The sequence below is a fragment of the Lepus europaeus genome, chromosome 15, assembly GCF_033115175.1.
Source record: "Lepus europaeus isolate LE1 chromosome 15, mLepTim1.pri, whole genome shotgun sequence".
Lineage (NCBI taxonomy): Eukaryota > Metazoa > Chordata > Mammalia > Lagomorpha > Leporidae > Lepus > Lepus europaeus.
The window spans coordinates 4,008,760-4,028,383 of NC_084841.1; the positions used below are offsets into that span (position 1 = coordinate 4,008,760).

The 19,624-nt window shown below is 56.3% G+C and overlaps 1 protein-coding gene across 1 annotated transcript in view; it reads left to right on the forward strand.

Annotated features, from left to right (window-relative positions):
* Positions 1–19,339, forward strand: part of UBE2QL1 (ubiquitin conjugating enzyme E2 Q family like 1) — a 37,137-nt gene extending 17,798 nt beyond the window's left edge. Inside the window, exon 2 of the mRNA XM_062212591.1 lies at positions 19,208–19,339. Within this exon, the coding sequence (XP_062068575.1) occupies positions 19,208–19,339 (132 nt within the window). The remainder of the gene's footprint in view (positions 1–19,207) is intronic.
* The last annotated feature ends 285 nt before the right edge of the window (positions 19,340–19,624 follow it).

Below are 19,624 nucleotides of genomic sequence, written 5' to 3' on the forward strand. Positions count from 1 at the left end.
AGGTGGATTTTTATACCCTTAGATGGTTATGTTTTCATCGCAGCTTCTACAGTATCACGCTTGAAATGATCTGTAGGCTTTTTATCTCCCTCCACATGCACTGAACACACACACACACACCCAAGCAAATTAAATGAGAAGTAATACAAATGGATTTTCTGTGCCTGCTGACTTTGATCTGCCCTCACGCTAATAGCGATTTGTTAGAGACGTGGCTTGCTCTGTTTCGGTTCAAGTTCACAAGCAGTGTCAGGTTGGAATCAGATGTCCTTCTCCGAGGAGGGTGGACATAAGAGGTGTTTTAGGACACACTCAGGACGCTGTCCTGGTCTAGGGCGATTAAAGACCAAGAGCAGGGTGACTGAGCCGCGTGTGCAGGCACCACGCGGAAGGCCTGTGTGCGTGGGCCAGTGCCAAGCACAGAGCTCCTGCAGAGTCACAGCTGTCTCTATGGCTTCGACCTGTGAATGAAGGCCAGAGGACCTGTGCTACTCAGAGGGCAGTGCTGGGTGTGTGTCCCTTCCCGTCCATGCCGATCCCATCTTGACGTGGCTGTGATTTTTGCCGTCTCATGATCCCTGGCAGGCACACGTGTGCCTTGGTGTTTCGTGAAGAAGCCAGGAAAAGCATCATGGGTGTGATCATGTGCAAACCGCCCTGTGGGAGGCTGTCCCACTCCAACACCCTCAAGTCTTCTCTGCTCATGGGGTGTGCCTGTTGCACAGCACATGTGCGGTACCAGAAGGTACGAGGCAGGCAGAACCAGCTCCATGGTCCATTGCAGGAGGAAAGGCGCGCGCGCACACACACACACACATACACACTGACCCAAGTGTCAGCAACTTTGTCCAGTAGCAGGATGGTGCTCTGTGTCATAGCCCAAAGAGCGTACACTGCTTTCAGGTCCGCTAACTCTCTTTTTTAAAAGATTTATTTTATTTATTTGAAAGACAGAGTTACAGAGAGAGGCAGAGAAAGAGAGAGAGAGGTCTTCCATCCGATGGTTCACTCCCCAATTGGCTGCAACGGCTGGAGCTGCACTGATCTGAAACCAGGAACCAGGAGCTTCTTCTGGGTTTCCCATGTGGGTGCAGGGGCCCAAGGACTTGGGCCAATTTCTACTGCTTTCCCAGGCCATAGCAGAGAGCTGGATTGGAAGAGGAGCAGCCAGGACTAGAACCAGCACCCATATGGGATGCCAGTGCTTCAGGCCAGGGCTTTAACCCACTGCACCACAGTGCTGGCCCCCAATAACTCTTCAGAAGCCTGCCAAGCCCCCCAAATCCTCACTTGCGGGTTTGCCTTACTGAGGGTTATCAGGTGGGTTTCTGATGTGGTTTGGGGAGGGGTTGCCTCTGGAGTTTATTTCGTTGATTTCCCACTTGTTGCTGGGTGGTTCCTTTTATTTCTTAGCTTCAGGAATGTTCTCTCTCCAGCTGGGTCCAGGGCCTCTCTGTTGGTTTCCTAGCACTGCGCAACAAACTGCCCCCAAATTCAGTGACCTAAATCAACCAACATTGGGCCAGCACCATGGCTCACTTGGTTAATCCTATACCTGCGGCACCGGCATCCCATATGGCGCTGGGTTCTGGTCCAGGTTGCTCTTCTTCCAGTCCAGCTCTCTGCTGTGGCCCAGGAGTGCAGTGGAGGATGGTCCAAGTGCTTGGGCCCTGCACCCGCATGGGAGACCAGGAGGAAACACCTGGCTCCTGGCTTCAGATTGGTGCAGCACCGGCCATGGCGGTCATTTGGGGAGTGAACCAATGGAAGGAAGACCTTCCTTTCTGTCTCTCTCACTAACTCTGTAAAGTAAAAATTATAAATAAATAATCAACTGACACCTCCCGTCTCACAGCTTCCGTAGTTGGGAGGCTGAGGTTCCTGGCTGGGAACCTCGGGCTCTGGGTCTGTCGTGACGCTGTACTTGAACCCTGGGCTGGGGCTGTTGTCTCATCTGATGGTTTGGCTGAGGGGCGTCCACTTCTGGGTCATTCTGGTGGAGACCAGCAGGGTCGGTTTCCTGAATGGCTGTTGGCTGGAGGTTCTTGGGCCCTCCCAGGGCAGCTCACAGCGGGATGGCTGCTCCCTCCCGAGTGAGACTGTGAGAGAATGGCAGGAGCACCTAAAATGGAGAACACCCCCTCTTAGAAGAGACACCCAGTGCCTCATCTGTTCTCGGTTCCTGCCCACACGGGAGTATGGGATCCCACAGGGATCTGCGACCACCGGGCCACTTAGAGGTGTCCAGCACAGATGACCTGCAAGTGAGATCTTCTTTTTAAAAAATAAAAAGAAAGTTTTATTTAATTGAAAATCAAAGTTACAGAGAGAGAGAGACAGAGAGACAGAGAGAGAGATCTTCCATCCACTGGTTCATACACTAAATGGTCTCAACTGCCAGGACAGAGACGGGCCAAAGCCAGGAGCCAGGAGCTTCATCCAGATCGCTCACATGGGTGCAGGGGCCCGAGCACTTGGGCCATCTTCTGCTGCTTTCCCAGGCCACAACAGTGAGCTGGATCAGAAATGGGGAGGCCGGGACTCGAACCAGCGCCCATGTGGGATGCCGGTGTCACTGATGGCAGCTTCTATGCCTCAGCACTGGCCCCAATGAGTGTCATCATCTTTTTTTAAAAGGTTTATTTATTTATTGAAAGTCAGAGTTACAGAAAAGCAGAGAGGGAGAGAAAGAGAGGTCTTCATCTGCTGGTTCACTCCCCAAATGACCACGATGGCCGGAGCTGAGCGGATCCAAAGCCAGGAGCTTCTTCCAGGTCTCCCACACGGGTGCAGCGGCCCAAGCACTTGGGCCATCCTCTCCTGCTTTCCCAGGCCACAACAGTGAGCTGGATCAGAAATGGGGCAGCCGGGACTCGAACTGGCGACCACTTGGGATGCCGGCACTGAAGGGGGTGGCCTTCCCCACGACGCCCCAGCGCCGCCCCAGTGAGTGACATCACTGTACATAACATTTCCTAACCTGTAACTGTGAAGACAAAGGAGACGATCAGACTTCCCAAATGCGTAGGAAGCGTCTGTAGATAAATTGATTGAAATAAAGCTGACTCTCGTCGTGACTGCGACTGTGGGGTGTGTCTCGGGTGCAGAAGCGTTGATGAGCAGCACTCGTGGTGGTCTGTACAAGGCTCTTCCAGCCTGGAGAGCCCACCGGGTTCCTCCAGGTGTTCTGACGTGGGCGGCCTCCTGGTAGCACACGCAGCGTGTCACTCTGCGCGTGTGGGCCTTTAGCTGGCGGGGATGGTCTTGCACCTGTGCTGCGCTGTGAGTCTTGGTTAAGACACCTGGCACTGGGTCCTGTGAGCAGCACACCTGCGTGTCAGACATGTTCTGCTCATCGCTTCGCTCGCTGGGAGCCCCAGAATGCTCCATCTCCCTGTCATCACACAAACACTGCAGCTCAAGTCCACAGCAGGTCTTTAAAACACACATGCAGGGCCCTGGCCTGAGCACCCTGGTGCACAGAGGCTCTGCATACCAATCTGCTTCCAAAAGTTTGCACACATTGCAATCTTTAGAGTTCACTTGGGTGCAAACAAAAATCTGAAATATAAACATAGGAGGCATCTTTAACAAGTTCAAGGACAATATTATAAAAAATTATACCTGGACTTCAAAGAATTTTACACCAAAATAAACTTTCTTCAATTCCAATTTTTGTTTTCCATAAACTTTTTTTTTAATTTGGAGGCACAGAGACAAAGACACAGAGAGGAAGAGCTTCCGCCCCGTGGTGTCCGTAACGGCCAAGCCAGGAGCTGGAAACTCAGTGCAGGTCTTCCACTTGCAGGGCAGGAACCCAGCGGGCTTGAGCCATGGCTGCCGCCTCCCAGGGTCTGCGTTAGCAGGAAGTGGAGTTCAGGGGTTGGAGTCCAGAACAAAACCAGGCGTTCTGAGGCAGGACACAGGTCACCAGGAAACTAAAAGCCCACTCACTCCTTGAACTTCTTGTAGGTGATGGAATCGCCTGTCAGAAAATCCTGAAGGCCCAGCTGTGTTTGAAGAACTGGACCCGACAGAGAGCTCCATAAATACTCCATGCACAGCCTTGTTTTACTGTGCATTTGTTGCTGTTTCCTTTTTTTTTTTTTTTTTTTTTTGATAGGTAGAGTTACAGACAGTGAGAGGGACAGACAGAAAGGTCTTCCTTCCGTTGGTTCACCCCCCAAATGGCCGCTACAGCCGGCACAGTGCCAATCCGGAGCCAGGAGCCAGGTGCTTCTCCTGGTCTCCCATGAGGGTGCAGGGCCCAAGCACTTGGGCCATCCTCCACTGCACTCCCAGGCCACAGCAGAGAACTGGACTGGAAGAGGAGCAATCGGGACAGAATCCGGCACCCACATAGGATGCCAGCGCCGCAGGGGGAGGATTAATGTCAAATTCCTGCTCCCAGTGTTTTCTCCTCTTAGTCCCTTCCCTTTCTCATCTTCACTGGGACAAAACAAAACCTAACCTTCCTAATTTGGAAGTCGTTGCTTTCGTCCGTTTTCTGATCGTCACCACACAGAGGTGCACCTGTGCTTTCTCCCACCGGCTTTCTTGATTCGTCCTCTGCATTTCGTGTCGGCCCGGGACCCCTGCCTGGCGCTTGCTGCTGGGAGGAGCTCCCGTCATTTCTCTGCCTGCGGTGAGCAACTTCCCCAGCCCCATCTACCGGGCCACCCGGCCCTTCTCCGCGGCTGCATGGCGCCTGTTTCATTCCATGACAGTCCCATATAAATATTCTCTCTTCCCTCCTGCTCACCTGCTTTCCTGCTCCACACAGGTGTTCCACTGTGTGTGGGATACGGCTTCCTTGTCCAATATCCAGCAGGCCAGGGCCCCGTCTTGGTACTTGCTGTCCAAAACCATCTTAGCTTTGCTGGATCATGACAATGTATCAATCAGCTGTCAAGCCTTTTACTCAGGAGTGGTGAACCCTCGTTTCCACGGGTGAGCTTGCCTGCCTTGGAATCCCAATGGTTTAGCCCAGCAGGTGTGTGTTTCACACACGTGGGATGGAGGTTGGCGCCTCCAAGGTCACAGCAATAGGGGATGAGAACGGGGTGGTAGTGCGTCAGCTCTGAACAGCCCCCACTAGAACAGATGCCCATCGCTTCAGCTTCCTGTCCATGGGTGGAGCTGGCCACACAGCCACGGTCTGGGTGCAAAGGAGGCAGAAGTGTAAGGAAACCCAAGGCTAGTTATGGGGTATTTATGGAGCTCTCTATCAGCTCAAGTTCTGCAAGATAGCCGAGCCTCTAGGATTGTCTGTGCAGGCGATTCCGCCTGCAGGTTGTCTGTGCAGGCGATTCTACCTGCAGGTTGTCTGTGCGGGCGATTCCGCCTGCAGGTTGTCTGTGCGGGCGATTCCGCCTGCAGGTTGTCTGTGCGGGCGATTCCACCCGCTGCACATCACGAGGGCAACAGAACACTGCATGCATTGCAGTAATGCAGAAAACCCCCCACCCCACGAGGGAGCAGACAGAGCCAGAGCAAAGCTGCGTGTTTTTGCCACTTCCACTATAAAGACAGAGCAGGCAGGATTTTTATTATCTTTGGATCATCATACAAGTCAGCACACATATCACAGAAACAAAGCAAAGAAACTTAATTCATGAAATTGTTTGTATGCCGTTCAAAATACCTGTGCAAGATCCGCCCAGGGTTAGCTTCTGCATTCCTTGGGAAAGGGCCATCTTAGTGAGTTACTCCGCGATGTCTACGTCGGCGTCCTCCCCAGTAGATCCTCTGCAGCGTTGTTGCTGCAAACCTAACAACGCGTGACACTGTCAGTCACCTTGAAAGGTGGTACTTTGGAAATCCACTGTTCCGAGCATGCGTGCTTCGTAAAGGACGCTCACTGGGAAGCTGGGACCGGAGCGTGGGTGCTGGCCGAAGGCTTGAGCCCGAAGTGCTGAAATGGTGTCTGCCACGACCATGGGATCTCACTGCCCTCGTCTCTCACTTCACGTGGCTTCCTGATCCCGCACGGGGCACTGGCTTCTGGGTTGTTCGTTATGACGAGGACAAGCGTGCTGTGCTGTGCTGGGAGTGGGGCATTCCCGGTCTTGTAAGGGTGGGAAGTCCCAGCCTTTGAGAAGGTTCCGAGGAGTCCTGGGCACCAACAGCATGCTACCGCGTCCTGAGCTGTCGGGCATCAGAACGTCCGACTCGGATTCCAGGTTGCAGCTCGGTTGCCAAGGAGCACTGCCAGTACGGCCACGGCCACCGAGGAGTCTCGCATCTCTCGATTCTCCACGTGATCCTTTGTAGAATTGTCAGTGTGCCGACCTCCTGGGTGAGGATTAGACGATGCCATGTGTGTGCAATAGCGTGTGGGAGATGTTCTGGAAGACGGCACCGCCTGCTGCCATCCTTTCTTTGGGATTCTGAGGCATGAATGCCAGGGGTGATAACTGCGCAAGATGCATCATTCGTTCTTCAGTGAGCATGGGCTCCCATGGGGCACCAGGCGGCAGGTGGGCGATGCTGGCAGTGGGACCGGAGAACTCAAGATAGGTGTGGAGGTGCCTAGGCTGGGGTCTCGCTGTCACTTGTCATGAGAAGGGGCCAGGAGCAAGGACTCAGGAGCCAGCTTTGTAAGCTCAGGTCCCGCTCTGCCACCTACCAGCTGCGATACCTTGTGTGAGTTCAGTCTGTGCCTCAGTTTCCCCCTCATAAGGTGAGGCTGTGACAGCCTTGCCTTGGAGGGAATTGAGCAAAACTGAAGTCCTCAGCACAGTGGCTGGCACAGTCTTTCCCTATATTCTGCTGTAAAGTGTGTATTGCTTGAAGATTTCCGGCAATGCTGTGAAACTCACCGATGGCATCTTTTTATCTGCTTATTGTAATTCACACTCAGAAAGCAAAGATCGTGTTGCCACAGTCTTCTATGCAAATTAGAGAATCCAAATCAGAACATCACCCACAGTAATGACCTACAAGTAATAATAGCCACCCTAGTTGCTTGTAGAAAGTCTCTTCTCAGTTTTATTAGGTCAAACAAAATCAGCCCCTCAGCCCTCTAAGCTCTCCAACGAGAGACTAGAAATTCGACTTTGGAATCAGCTTCCTTTCCGGATCACAAACGTAATGCTCTCTCCTGGTAAGAGAGCCGCACCTTTTCACCAAGACCCCAACTTGCCTCGCCCACCGGGAGTTGGCTGCCCCGTGCCACTTCTCTGCCCCAGGCTTTGATGCAGACGGAAGGGCTGTGCTCTGGGTTCGTCTACACTGGCAGCATAGAGCAGAGCTGGGGGTGGAATGACGGCACGGGCCCCTGCAGAGGTTTGAATCCTTCCCTTTTCTCCAGGACTTGTGGCACCCTGCCAGGTGGGCTCTCACGTGCTCAGAGTTCTACATTAGACAGAAGCCAGTGTTAGAAAGGGGGGGGGGGGAGTGAGAGGGAACTGGAGGAGGCAGGGACACCACAGGGCCGCCGGAAGCGACTGCTTGGTTGGCGCCTGCATTGGGAGAGGCAAGTGTGGCAGCCAGTGAGAGCAGCGGGCGCTCAGGGAGCAGGAATGCTTGGGCCTCCCAGTGCCAGCCCCTGCCAGCGGGCACTGGTTTTACCAGGAGACCCGGCAGAAAGCGCGCTTTATCAAAGAACTCATTTCTTAGTCACCTACGTTGGGGTTACTCGTGTAGATTTCATTGTGCCTAGTGCATTGGGGCAAAGCATGCTGGGACTCTGGAAACCAGGACAGCAGGTGGCTTCTGGACATGGCCCTGGCTTCTCTCCCTCCCGGTGGGTGGAGTCTGCAGCCGGAGCCCAGCCCTGACCCTCCACTAGGGCCTCGTTCGCAGCTGCTGCACGGACAACCCAAATGGTCTTCTCAGGCAGTGCACTGAGTCTGGTTCAAGTTCATTGTGAGGGGGTTGGTTGGTAAGTCTCCCAGCACCTGGAGGGCTAGCTGTCCCCAGGGGGCACGCTCCATTGCTCCTGGGTCCTGCTCAGTGAGAACCTCCTGAAGAGAGTGATCTGGGGATAGGGTACAGGCGCCTGCTTCCTGGCTTAGGAAATACTATTTGTAAGAGTACTACAGAGGGGCCAGTGCTGTGGCATAGCGGGCTAAGCCTCCATCTGCCTGGCTGGCATTCCTTATGGGCACCGGTTCTAGTCGTGATAGCCCCTCTTCTGATCCAGCTCTCTGCTATGGCCTGGGAAAGCAATGGAAGATGGCCCAAGTGCTTGGACCCCTGCAACCATGTGAGAGACCCGGAAGAAGTTCCTGGCTCCTGGCTCCAGATCAGCCCAGCTCTAGCTGTTGCAGCCATCTGGGGAGTGAACCAGCAGATGAAAGACTTTTTTCTCTGTCTCTCCCTCTCTCTATTTGTAACTCTACCTCTAAAAGAAATAAATAAAATATTTTTTTAAAAAATCACTGCAGAGAGCCAGAGTGCCCCGTGAGTGCGTAATGTGCAGGTGCTCATCCTCTGTAACGTCTGGGCGTCACGTTCGGCGCCGTCAGGGCAGCAGTGCCTGCTCGTGCTTTGCTTCCTGGGCAGGAGAAGGCAGTTGGTGCCTACAGAAGCAACCTGCAGCTGTCTTCAGCAGACAGGAGTTGCCACCACAACCACTGGCCATTCGCGGGGGCACGTGTGAAAAACAGTGACCCCCGCTCCAGGGGCCCAGAATGCCCACCCCACGGGAGACGTCATGCCTGAGCCTGGGGGTGCAGACCCATGGCCACGTGAGGGGCCACAGTCCCTGGGGAGGAGACCACTCTATGGGTGGGGGATGGGACAGCAGGCGGATGCTCCATCCACCCCCACCCATGTGAGCCACCCACAGCCCTCACGGCAGCAGTGACTGACACTTTCTGATCCTCCAGCACCTCATCCACGGCTGTTCCCGCTCACCTCCACGTGCCCACCACACCCTCTGTGTGCCCACTGCATCCAGGAACTGACTCTCTCTCCATGGCTACCACAGCCTCCATGCAGCCACTGCAGCCCCATGAGCCCAGGGCAGCTTCCAAATACCCCCACCCCAGCCTGCAGGCACCCAGCCCAGCCTGCAGGCACCCAGCCCAGCCTGCACACACCCAGCCCAGCCTGCACACACCCACCCCAGCCTCCACACACCCACCCAAGCCTGCACACACCCACCCCAGCCTCCACACACCCACCCCAGCCTGCACACACCCACCCCAGCCTGCACACACCCACCCCAGCCTCCACACACCCACCCCAGCCTCCACACACCCACCCCAGCCTGCACACACACACCCCAGCCTGCACGTACCCATCCAAGCCTCCACACACCCACCCAAGCCTCCACGCACCCACCCAAGCCTCCACGCACCCACCCAAGCCTGCAGGTACCCACCCCAGCCTGCACACACCCACCCCAGCCTGCATGTACCCACCCCAGCCTCCATGCACCCACCCCAGCCACACATCCGCCCCAATCCTGGAGCCCACTCTGGCTCATGGGGCCCCACAGATGGAGCTAGGCCCCAGTGTGGCTTCCTCTCAGTCACACTGGAGTGTTAGACCTATTTGTGGTCTCCAGCACACTGAGGACTCCAGGAAAATCCACCAGAGCCCACCCCTTGCACTGGAGCCAGCCTGCTGGACGTGCCATGGTTGAGACCCCCGGAGGCCACCTTACTCCCCCAGCCACAAGCAGTTGTGGCTGGAGTCCCTGCTGGTCACTTCCTGGCCGAGGCTCAGGGCTCTTGCTGGCATCACAGACCACAGGGCAGTGGTCACTGCAGTTTGCTGGGCTTTGTCCACAAAACGGAGTGGAAGTCAGCAGCTCTCAGCACCATCCACGTGGAGAAAGTGGTGGCTGCCGTGGCCCCAGTGTCCAGTGGGAGGTGGGGCTGAGGTATGAATGGCAGCATCACATGTGGCACCTGTGGACCAGAGGCCACGGAGACCCTCGCCAGGATCTGTGTGGCTCTGTGGGGTCAGGCTGAGTGCCAGGGCTCCCCTGTCAGGCTTCATCCTTGTCCCCAAAGCACGAGTCCCGGCACCCCTCTGGCCCTGGTCCATTGGCACCATGTCCTTGACTGGGACGAGGACCGCGGCCCGGCTGCTGGCTGTCTGAGCGTCGTCCCTCTTTGGACAGCTCAGGAGAACAGGTGACTCATCCATGCAGTCTCATCATTGTTGTGTTGCTGCAGCCCAACGGCCTGTCCTAAACAACAGGCTGTATTTTACATCATTTGTGTCTGAATCGTAACATTTTCACACGCGGTTTTTTCCAGAAACCGTATCTCAAGACTCCCGATAATCACAAAGCCTCCGTAGTCCTGTTAAAGCTGCAGATTTTGCTTTTGCATTGTAAGACTGGCGCTCACTGTGTGACGTGGGCTGTCTCCATCATTAGGAGGCCGTGGCTCGGGAAAGACTGGCGCTCACTGTGTGACGTGGGCTGTCTCCATCATTAGGAGGCCGTGGCTCGGGAAAGACTGGCGCTCACTGTGTGACGTGGGCTGTCTCCATCATTAGGAGGCCGTGGCTCGGGAAAGACTGGCGCTCACTGTGTGACGTGGGCTGTCTCCATCATTAGGAGGCCGTGGCTCGGGAAAGACTGGCGCTCACTGTGTGACGTGGGCTGTCTCCATCATTAGGAGGCCGTGGCTCGGGAAAGACTGGCGCTCACTGTGTGACGTGGGCTGTCTCCATCATTAGGAGGCCGTGGCTCGGGAAAGACTGGCGCTCACTGTGTGACGTGGGCTGTCTCCATCATTAGGAGGCCGTGGCTCGGGAAAGAATGGAGCCGTGAAACTCACCATCAGGTGCAAAGGTGGGGCGGGGGAGCACCAGGAGCGCCTCACCTCGGTTGCCTGGGAAAAGCCCATCTTCCATTTGATGCGACTTTTCCGGAACAAGTGGGATTATTTTGTCAAGCTCTACAGGGGCTAAGAGGGCAACGTGGGCCCTCTCTCTGACACACGAATTCCCGGTGCTCATCCCTGTCCCATTTTCTGGTGACATTCTCAGCCTCCCTCATTTCTCCAAGGTGTCCCGCAAAGCCGTGGCCAGGACTATTATCTGTGCTAAGAGAACTGTCGCCACAGCGACACTGAGAGATGGGAGTCCTGAAACAAATAAAGCGGTGTCCGCTTAGCTGAGCATGGAGGGCAGCGGGTCAGCCACACACTGCCGGCGAGGGCTGAGGGCCGCGGGCTGCTCGGTGGGAAATGGAGGACACTGGGGGACTTGAGCACCTCTCATCTCCAGGCACCATCATCTCGGCCGCTGCTCCCCGGCCGTGCAGGGCTTTTGTTCACTCCGGGAGCGAGTGAGGCTTGCCCGCTTCCCCAGAGCTACCCCTTGGCTGCAGCCCTTTTACCATGGTCAGGTGCAGCGTCCAGAGGGCAGGGGACCCCAGGCCTCATCCGCCAATCCGGGCTGCCCAGTGGGCGCAACTGTGTGCGTTGTAGGGTGTGGCAGGAGGACGGCCACAGGCTAGCATGAGAGGAATTGCACCCCAGAGCAGGCGAGCAGCAGTGGGAATTAAGTGTCAAGATGAGTGTGCCAGCAGCTCCTGGGGCACTGGGGGGAGAACCTGGATTCTCTTCCTTTGCAAAAAGTGTTCCGAGGGGCCAGCCTGTGGCACAGCAGGTTGAGCTGCTGCCTGCAATACTGGCATCCCCTTTTGGAGCACCAGTTCGAGTCCTGGCTGTTCCGCTTCTGATCCAGCTCCCCGCTGATGCGCCTGGGAAGCAGCAGACGATGGCCCAAGAACCTGGGCCCTTGCCACCCATGTGGGAGACCTGAACAGAGTTCCTGACTCCTGGGAACCTGTCCCAGCCTTGGCTGTTGTGGCCATTTGGAGAGTGAGCCAGCAAATGAAGATTCTCTTTCTCTCCCTCTCCCTTTCTTTCTGCCATTCTGCCTTTCAAATAAATAGCTCTTTTTAAAAGAGAGACAAGTTCCTAGAAGGTAAAGCATGGTGCCCTGAGGAAAACCAGGTGTATAGGGAAGACGGTGGGGCTGGATCCTGAGCCACGGTCAGGTTTGGTAAGAAAACACCATCATTTCTTGCAAATCCCCTCTAAGTTAGGAGCAGAGAGGGTCATCTTCCGTTTGGGGTTGCGGATGCAAATTCTGTGAACCCGAACCTACATGGATGTGATGTGTTCACCGACGGGGAGCCTGAAGGTGGACAGAATAATACAGATGTGAGAGCATCCCACAAAAGCCGGGCTGCGGTTCTGGGGAAGCGGGAGGGACTTGAATCTGCCAATGCCATTCACTCGTCCCTCATACACGCATCCATTCCCTCGACCAAAGCCCCGCCCCCAGCAGGTGTGGCTCCTGTGTGCTAATCAGGGCTGCAGCCTTGAAACTGGAGCACAGCGCCCTGGGCTTGACCCGGAGCAGCCGCTTCCTTTGCGGTCTACATCTCGCGGACATGAGAGGCACAGAGCTGCCCGTCCTCTTGGAGCAGGGAACGCGCGAGGAAAGCCCCCCACACACACACACCCGGGGCAGGCACACCTGTGCATCTCCTGAGGGAGCTCGGGTGCCGGGCCATGAAGGCAAGGGCAGGGGCAGGGCCCGGCTGGGCTCAGGGTTGACAGGACTGTGGTACCCACTGGGAGGCAGGCGTATGCTGCCGGCATTGGAGAGGGGACAGCCAGGGTCCAGTGCTGAGGACGGTCGTGCGTCCAGGGTTGGCAGAGCCAGAGTGGCCACCATCTCAGCAGTGCACTTGCCTCCTGGTCAACCTGTGCCCTGTCCGTGTCTGTGGGGTCCACAGCATGACCTCCAAAGCCGGGGACTTCTGCACGGGCATCCTGGCCTGCAGCCGCTGCCCACCTGTGTGGTGGCAGGCACCTCGTCACCTCTTCGTGCCCCCGTTTCCTTACTGGTGACATAGGGCTGATGTCACGGAGCCCCCTGTGAGGTCTGATGGGAGCATCTGTCCCATCCAAGACCGGGGCCTGGAACAGCCACTGTGACTGCCCACACTTCCCTGTCGTAGGGTGAATGAGGCTGACAAAAGCTACGGGAGCCGCTGCCTAAGCAGAATTGAAGTATCTGTGCAATCTCCAAAGCTCACTTTGAGATGATTCCCTGAGCCCTTACAGAGCCGTAACAGAGCCCTCCGTCCTGTGCTTGCTTCTTGCAAGCAAACGCCGGCTGTTCCAAAGACAGACTCCGTGACGGCCAGAGGGAAGAGAGACCCGGGTTTGTTGCACCTGCGAGCGGTGCCTGGGCGTGGCCGGCAGAGCGAGGGTTTTCACAGCAACATTGAGTCCTGGTGCACACACATCGTATCCAGGCCTGCTCAGAACTGACGCTGGCCGTGGCGTCCTGCGAGGTCTCGTCCACCCAAGAGGCAAGCTCTGAGCCCTGGATGAGGGTGCTCCAGAAAGCCCATGGTAATGTAGTCTGGTTCAAGGCATCGGGATTCATGAATGGGTTTTTCGTAGAGTCGGTTTCTCCCGAACTTTCTGAAGACCCTTAGTAGGCAGAGTCTGATTTTTTGCATCAAAGTAGACGTCTTTCCATCCGACTCTCCATGACCTTTGTGAAGTACTTCTTCCAGTTACCTCATAATTGAGAGAATATCCTAGGGACCGTAACAGAAAATCTCTGACTCCACGGAATTCCTCAGTGGAAAGTTCTAGAATGTTCTGCCATGGGACCATCTTCTGGGTGGAGTGGACATGGTTCTCTTTGTCCCAGGAAGGCTGGTCTGTGGGCCTGCCAGGAGAGGGAGCAGAAATCTGCCAACTGAATTCATCATTCCTTCGGCCAAGCCACCACTGGCCGGCATCGAGCCCTGACTCACCAGGCCTGGGGGGAGAAGGGGCTCAGAAGCCTGATGATGACCGGCTGCTCTCCTTGACTTGTTCGTGGCTAAGTTATAGCTTTTAAAAGAACCAGGTTCTCTTTTAAATGCTCAGAGAGGTTGCTAAAAATCAAGGCCAGGTCGAGTCACTAAGGCATGATGTTACTGTCGATCGGTCACCCTCGTGGGCCTGAGGAAGGGTTGTCTGCCAATGGTCTCACCCCACAAGGCTCTCTCAGGCCGTCACATGGTGGCCTCGTGGGTGCCCAGCCTCAGGAGTCCCAGGTTTGAACCCCGGCTCTCCCGGTAGCTCTGGGCAAGTCGCCCTATGAAAGCTTGGCTTCTTGATGAGCTCTGAGAGGCTATGGGGGTGGTCGATGTGAATGGCCCCCAGGCTCCAGCTCATCACAGACAGGAGCTGAAGATGGCTTGGTGACTGTTGCATCGTGGACGGCGTGCGATGGGGGGTAGGCAGTCTCTGAGCATTTGACCTTAGTCACAAGCTCAACAAGCTGTCCCCACAAACCCCTCCTGCATTGCTTGGCGGAGTCCCTGAAGGGCAAGAGCCCACCCAGGCTGCAGGCTGCCCACCTCCCAGACAGGTTCCTGCAGCCTGGGGCCCCCTCCACCCAGCACGGGCTCCCCTCGAGGTTACTGCTGGACTTGGCTGTCCCGTGAGCCCAGGGAGCCTCCCTCCTGGCCCTGTGGCTTGAATGTCAGCAGCACAGCAGCGTGTGTTCTCACGTGCACACTGTGTTCACAGGTGACGTCACAAGTGCACATGTACATGGCACATGCATTACACACATATGCATGTATGGGCACATGCATTACACACACATACACACATGCACACGTGGCCCCACACATGCATCTGTGCTCCCTGGAGGCTTCTGTCTGATGCAGCCCACGTCCTTTGCTCTGGGGAAACATTCCGTAGCAGAGGAACCTTATCTGTCCTTTCATCTGTCCTTTACACACTAACAAGCTGGGTTTTCTCTAGAATCGGCTTTGAAGGTTAGCCGTGAAGGAGAGACAAGAGCCCTGACGCCTTCCCCGAGCGGCCACCCTCTCAGAGAGGGGAGCGAGTGTCTCTGCCTTCCAGAGAGCAGCGCCGTGGGGCGTCTGGGATGGGCACAGCCTCTGGGTCAGGCCAGCGGGGCTCCGAGGGCCTTTAAAGTGACAGTGACGTGGCCGAGGAGCGCGAGAGCTCTGGAAGCCTCGGTGGTCCAAGATGCATGGGCCTCAGGACGGGTTGAAAGTGAAGAGCCCCGTTTACTGTGGTCACTGAGCTCAGCACTGGGCCGAGCGTCTTCCGTGTTGGAACACACTACAGCCTTCTGAAAGTCTAGTGTCCTGTAATACCATTATTCTAGGCTCATTTTACGGCTGAGGACGTCGGGATTCAGAAGGGCTAAGTGGCCTCACCCAAGGTCACAGCTACAAGGTGTTGGAGCAGGGATTTGAAAAAGCTAGATTCTGCAACACCCAACACACACACACACACACACCCTTAAACCCCCAGACCCAAGCCCCCAGTGTTTGTTCCTGCCTGGTGCCAGCAGGCTATTGTGAATCCTCTTGAAGACCCCTCCTCCACCCCCGCACAGCCTCGCAGACCCCTTCTCCCCTGCGTTTGGAGGCCCAGCTCAGATGCCAGGAAACAGGGATCCTCGACGCACCAGCCGCCGGTGCCGGCCTCCTCCTCCTCCTCACCTCCCTCCTCTTCTCCCCTCTTCTCCCAGGGAGCACCCGGCACTCACGGTCCTTCCTCCTGGAGGCCCTGCTGTCCCAGCGGCCAGCACGGCTCCTGAGCTGGCAGGCCCACGACAACATGAGCTGCGTGAATGCTGGGGCTGTCTGTACCCTGCACCCCCACACGTCTCAGTCCAGGGTGCATTAACTCCTGGGGGACCTTTCACAGCATCTGGAAACCTCAGGGGCTGCTGCTGGCACCATGCTGTGCAACCGCAGAGGGCGCTGGGGCCTGTCATGCCGACGGCACCCCGTCTCAGCAGCCATCCTGCACTTGGTGAACCCCAAGACCTCAAAGGCAGGGACCCAGCACCCAGCACTGAACAAATGAATGGCTGAATGAAAAGTACAAGATGATTGACAGAGATGCAGATGTGCGCGCTCCCGGCTGAAATTCCACATGCACGTGGGCGTCATGGAAACCGTGCAAGGAAGGGCCAGGGCTGGACAGAGAACCTGGCTTTGGGACTGCCGCTTAGCTCAGTGGCTGTCTGGAAATGTTTTCATGTGCAAAGACAGAGCAGGGAAGGACAAGCGAAGTATCACCTAACGGTTTCATTGGCCAGATGCAGCCTGGAAACACTGTTCTGGCCTCAGTGTTAGGCTGAGAAGTTTAAGGTTGGGATGGTAAAATCCTGAGGTTGCCCATCACTACCCAGGAGAGAGCTGTGTCACTTACCAAGGGTGCCATAACCTCTGAGTGACAGCACCAAGTTCCCATGGGGGGGGGGGGGTGAATTGTCACAGTGAGGTCATTCCACATTCAATGCACGTAGAGGTATTTTAGAAGAAGCGAGAGTTATCCCAGACTACACTAGAATCTCCCAGACTAGACCCTATGATCATCCATTAAATGGAAACACAGGAGGAAGATGGCAAGAATTGTATGCAGTTCAAAACTCGCAGTGTGTCGAATTCTGTATCTTCTTAGCCTTCGATGACGATGCGCTGACATGAGTATTGTCCACGCTTTATCCTCAAAAGCCCAAGAGATTGCATCCTATGAGGAAGAATGGGTTTACTAGGCTGCTTTTCGAGACTGCAACGGAATACCTGAACTGAGCTACTCATGAAGGAAAGAGGTTTATTAAGCTCACGGTTTGAAGCAGGCTCTCGTGGCCAACCAGGAAGCAAAGGGAGACTGAGCCCAGGCCCTGTGGCACAGCTGGGCCAGCAGGAGGTGGGATGCCCCCTTCTAGGACACAGCGGCAGAAGCAGCTCGGTGACGCGGCAGTGACAGCAGTGTCCATGGTGGGTTCCAAGCCCAGCCTTTCACTGGGCAGTATTTCCACAGCCGATCGAGAGGACGGAGGTCTATCCTTATGGGTGTAAGACACGGGACACGAGACTGCAGCCCGTCACGGAGAGCTACACACACGAGCACTGGACCTCTGGCTGCTGAGCGGACCGAGGCCTGGGCTTCGTAACCCTCTCAGGGAAGAACAGGCAACGGAAGAGGGCCTGTTCCCTTAGGCTTTGTTGGTTGTTTATTGCAGCAATAGAGACTTTTACAAAGAATGGCCAAGTGTATGTCCACGCCAGAAGCGATAGATTTCCCCAAGGTTATTATGAACCTGTATTTGCCTAGCTACTTTTAGTTCAGAATTCCCAACTCAGACCATAAATCTTCAGTGTTGAAAGAATGATGGAGATGGTTAAACATGCATCTCTTCCAAAAGCCATAGCCCTTGGTACCTGCTTTCCCCTGCTTGGTGCATGGGTTGATGCCCACATCTCTGCAAAGGTGCATTTGTTTAAGGGAATGACTTTGGTCTTTGGTCTCAACCCATGGTGATGATGTGTATAAATGTATCCACTCTTCAGTGTCCCTTTGACACCACATAAGCCCAGTACGAGGTTAAAAATCGAAAGCAGGAGCCGTGTCCTGGTGAGGCATGGGGAAGTTTCTAGAAGTCAGTGAATGGTTCTTTCAGTCTTCCCTGTCAGTCGTCTTTGAGCCACTTGCAGCCCATTTGACACGAGCCCAGAAGACGTCACTGCCTTTGATGGCACATGGGAAAGCCAAGCCAGAGAGGGTCTGGAGGAGGCAGGGCCCCATCACCCTGGATTTCTGACCCCGACCCCAACAAGGGAGTGGTCTGTTAAATTCTGAATTTCAAGGTGCAAAATGGTCTCCAGCCCCAGGTTCTGTGGGTGGGCTCCCCCTGCCCAGTGGGCATGCAGCCAGTGCAGCTGTCTTCCCACTGGAGTTAACCAGGGGTTATCAGAGAGTGCTGAGATGGGGGGGACCTTGCCCAGCTATGGCCACAGAGACCTGGGCAGCTTCTGCCCTCCCTGCTGGCCCAAGGGAGAAGCTGTGGTGTGGTGTAGGAGAATACTGGGCAGGAGGCCTACTCCTGGTTCGACTCACAGTTGGGCTGTGGCAAAAACAGCACGGTCGGGAGTGCAGCGGGCCTGTTCAGAGGGAATCAACTGTCAGGAGCCGTGGCTGCAGGAGAGAGGTGGTTGTAGCGTGTGCACCTGCCGGTCGGTGAAACTCAGGTCTTTGGGGGTGCTTCTGCCCCCTCCACACAACACACACAGGGGGTGCTCAGGAAGACGAGTGGGCATTGCCGTAGAGCCTGCGGGCGGTGACGCGTGAGTGACTGCCCACAGGACCCAGGGCACCCCGCAGGGGACCTGCTGGAGAGAAGCTTCAGGAAGAGCCTTTGAGGCAGGACTAGCAAGACTGAAAGCTGATACAGCCGAGGCCCAGCCTCACCGCAGCCCATGACGGCCGTCCACCTGCCAGGGCCCTCTGATGCCAAATGAACCACATTGCCTGGGGCCTCCAGGTCACCATCAGGCCAGCAGTGACACCTGCCTCCTCCTTTCTCATGGTCTCGAAGGGGTGGGGATCCTTTCTCCTGCCAAGGGCCTTTGCAAGCTCCTAAGCTCCTTTGCAGGCCTTGCAGAACTATCAACTCAAAGATGAGCCGGCTGCCGGTGGAATCTCCGGTCCTGCCTGTGGTTGCCTTGGGGCACAGACCTGCGGGCCTGTGATGGGACCAGGCCTCCGTTGCCTTGGGCTAGGACCTCCTCTTGCTCCCTGAAGGTGGGCCAGTCCTTCCTGTCCTCCGTCCCTCGGGCCAGCACACAGCCCAGGTGGTCACTGCGAAGGGGCAGCCCCGGGTCCTGGCCCTCTCCCCCTGAGATGGGGCAACCGTGCCCCAGCCCTGACCCCGGCCCCTCCCTCAGGATGCCAGGACAGCCCTCCTCTGTGGAGATGCCTGCGTCATCTGGAGATGGCCGTGCAGTGATACAGGTCCCAGGAGTCCACTGAGAGTTAAGTGTGTGCGCACGCACAGATCCCTGTGTCAGCGTCCTCGTGTCTGTCCGCTGTTCTCAGACAGGAGTTGTTAGACTCACAGGCATCTGCTGCGGGAGGGAGGGAGTTGGATCCACCGAATGCATCAGACAAGCTGGCCCCTCCGCGGGTCTGGGTGCGCGGGCAGGGGCTGGCTCTCCACACCTGTACCAGGCTGGTGCTGGGGGCTGGGAAGAGAGCCACCCCTAACCCTTGACCCCAGCGCCGTGCCTCACTCTCTGCAGGTTTGCCAACCCCTGGCTCCTGCCTCACTTCTGCTCGGATCAGCTGTGCGAGGACACGCACCCCGGCTGGCCCCGGCACCACGGGGACAAACAGGGGCGCCAGCCAAGAGCTCACCTGGCTTTGCTTTTCCCTTCCCGCAGGGACGGATCTGCAGGAAAGCCGGCAAATCCAAAAAGTCCTTCAGCCGCAAGGAAGCCGAAGCCACCTTCAAGAGCCTGGTGAAGACACACGAGAAGTACGGCTGGGTCACCCCGCCCGTGTCCGACGGCTGACGCCGGCGCCCTGCCCGCGCGCTGGGGCCGCCCGCCCTCCGCTCCCTGGCACCTCCTCCTCCACGCTGTGCATCCTCCATCCTTTTTTACTCCAGCCAGGACTGCATCCGGAATGCGAAGGAGCTGTTTCAGTTATTTAGGGACAGACGTGTTGACAGAGAGAGAGAGAGAGAGGCAGCCGCCGCTGCCGGGCTTCCACTCCGGTTAGGAGCCAGTGAGCATCCCCAAGTCGCTTCAGAACCAGAGTTGCGGTGGTGACGCTTCCCGGCCTGCACGCCCCTCCGC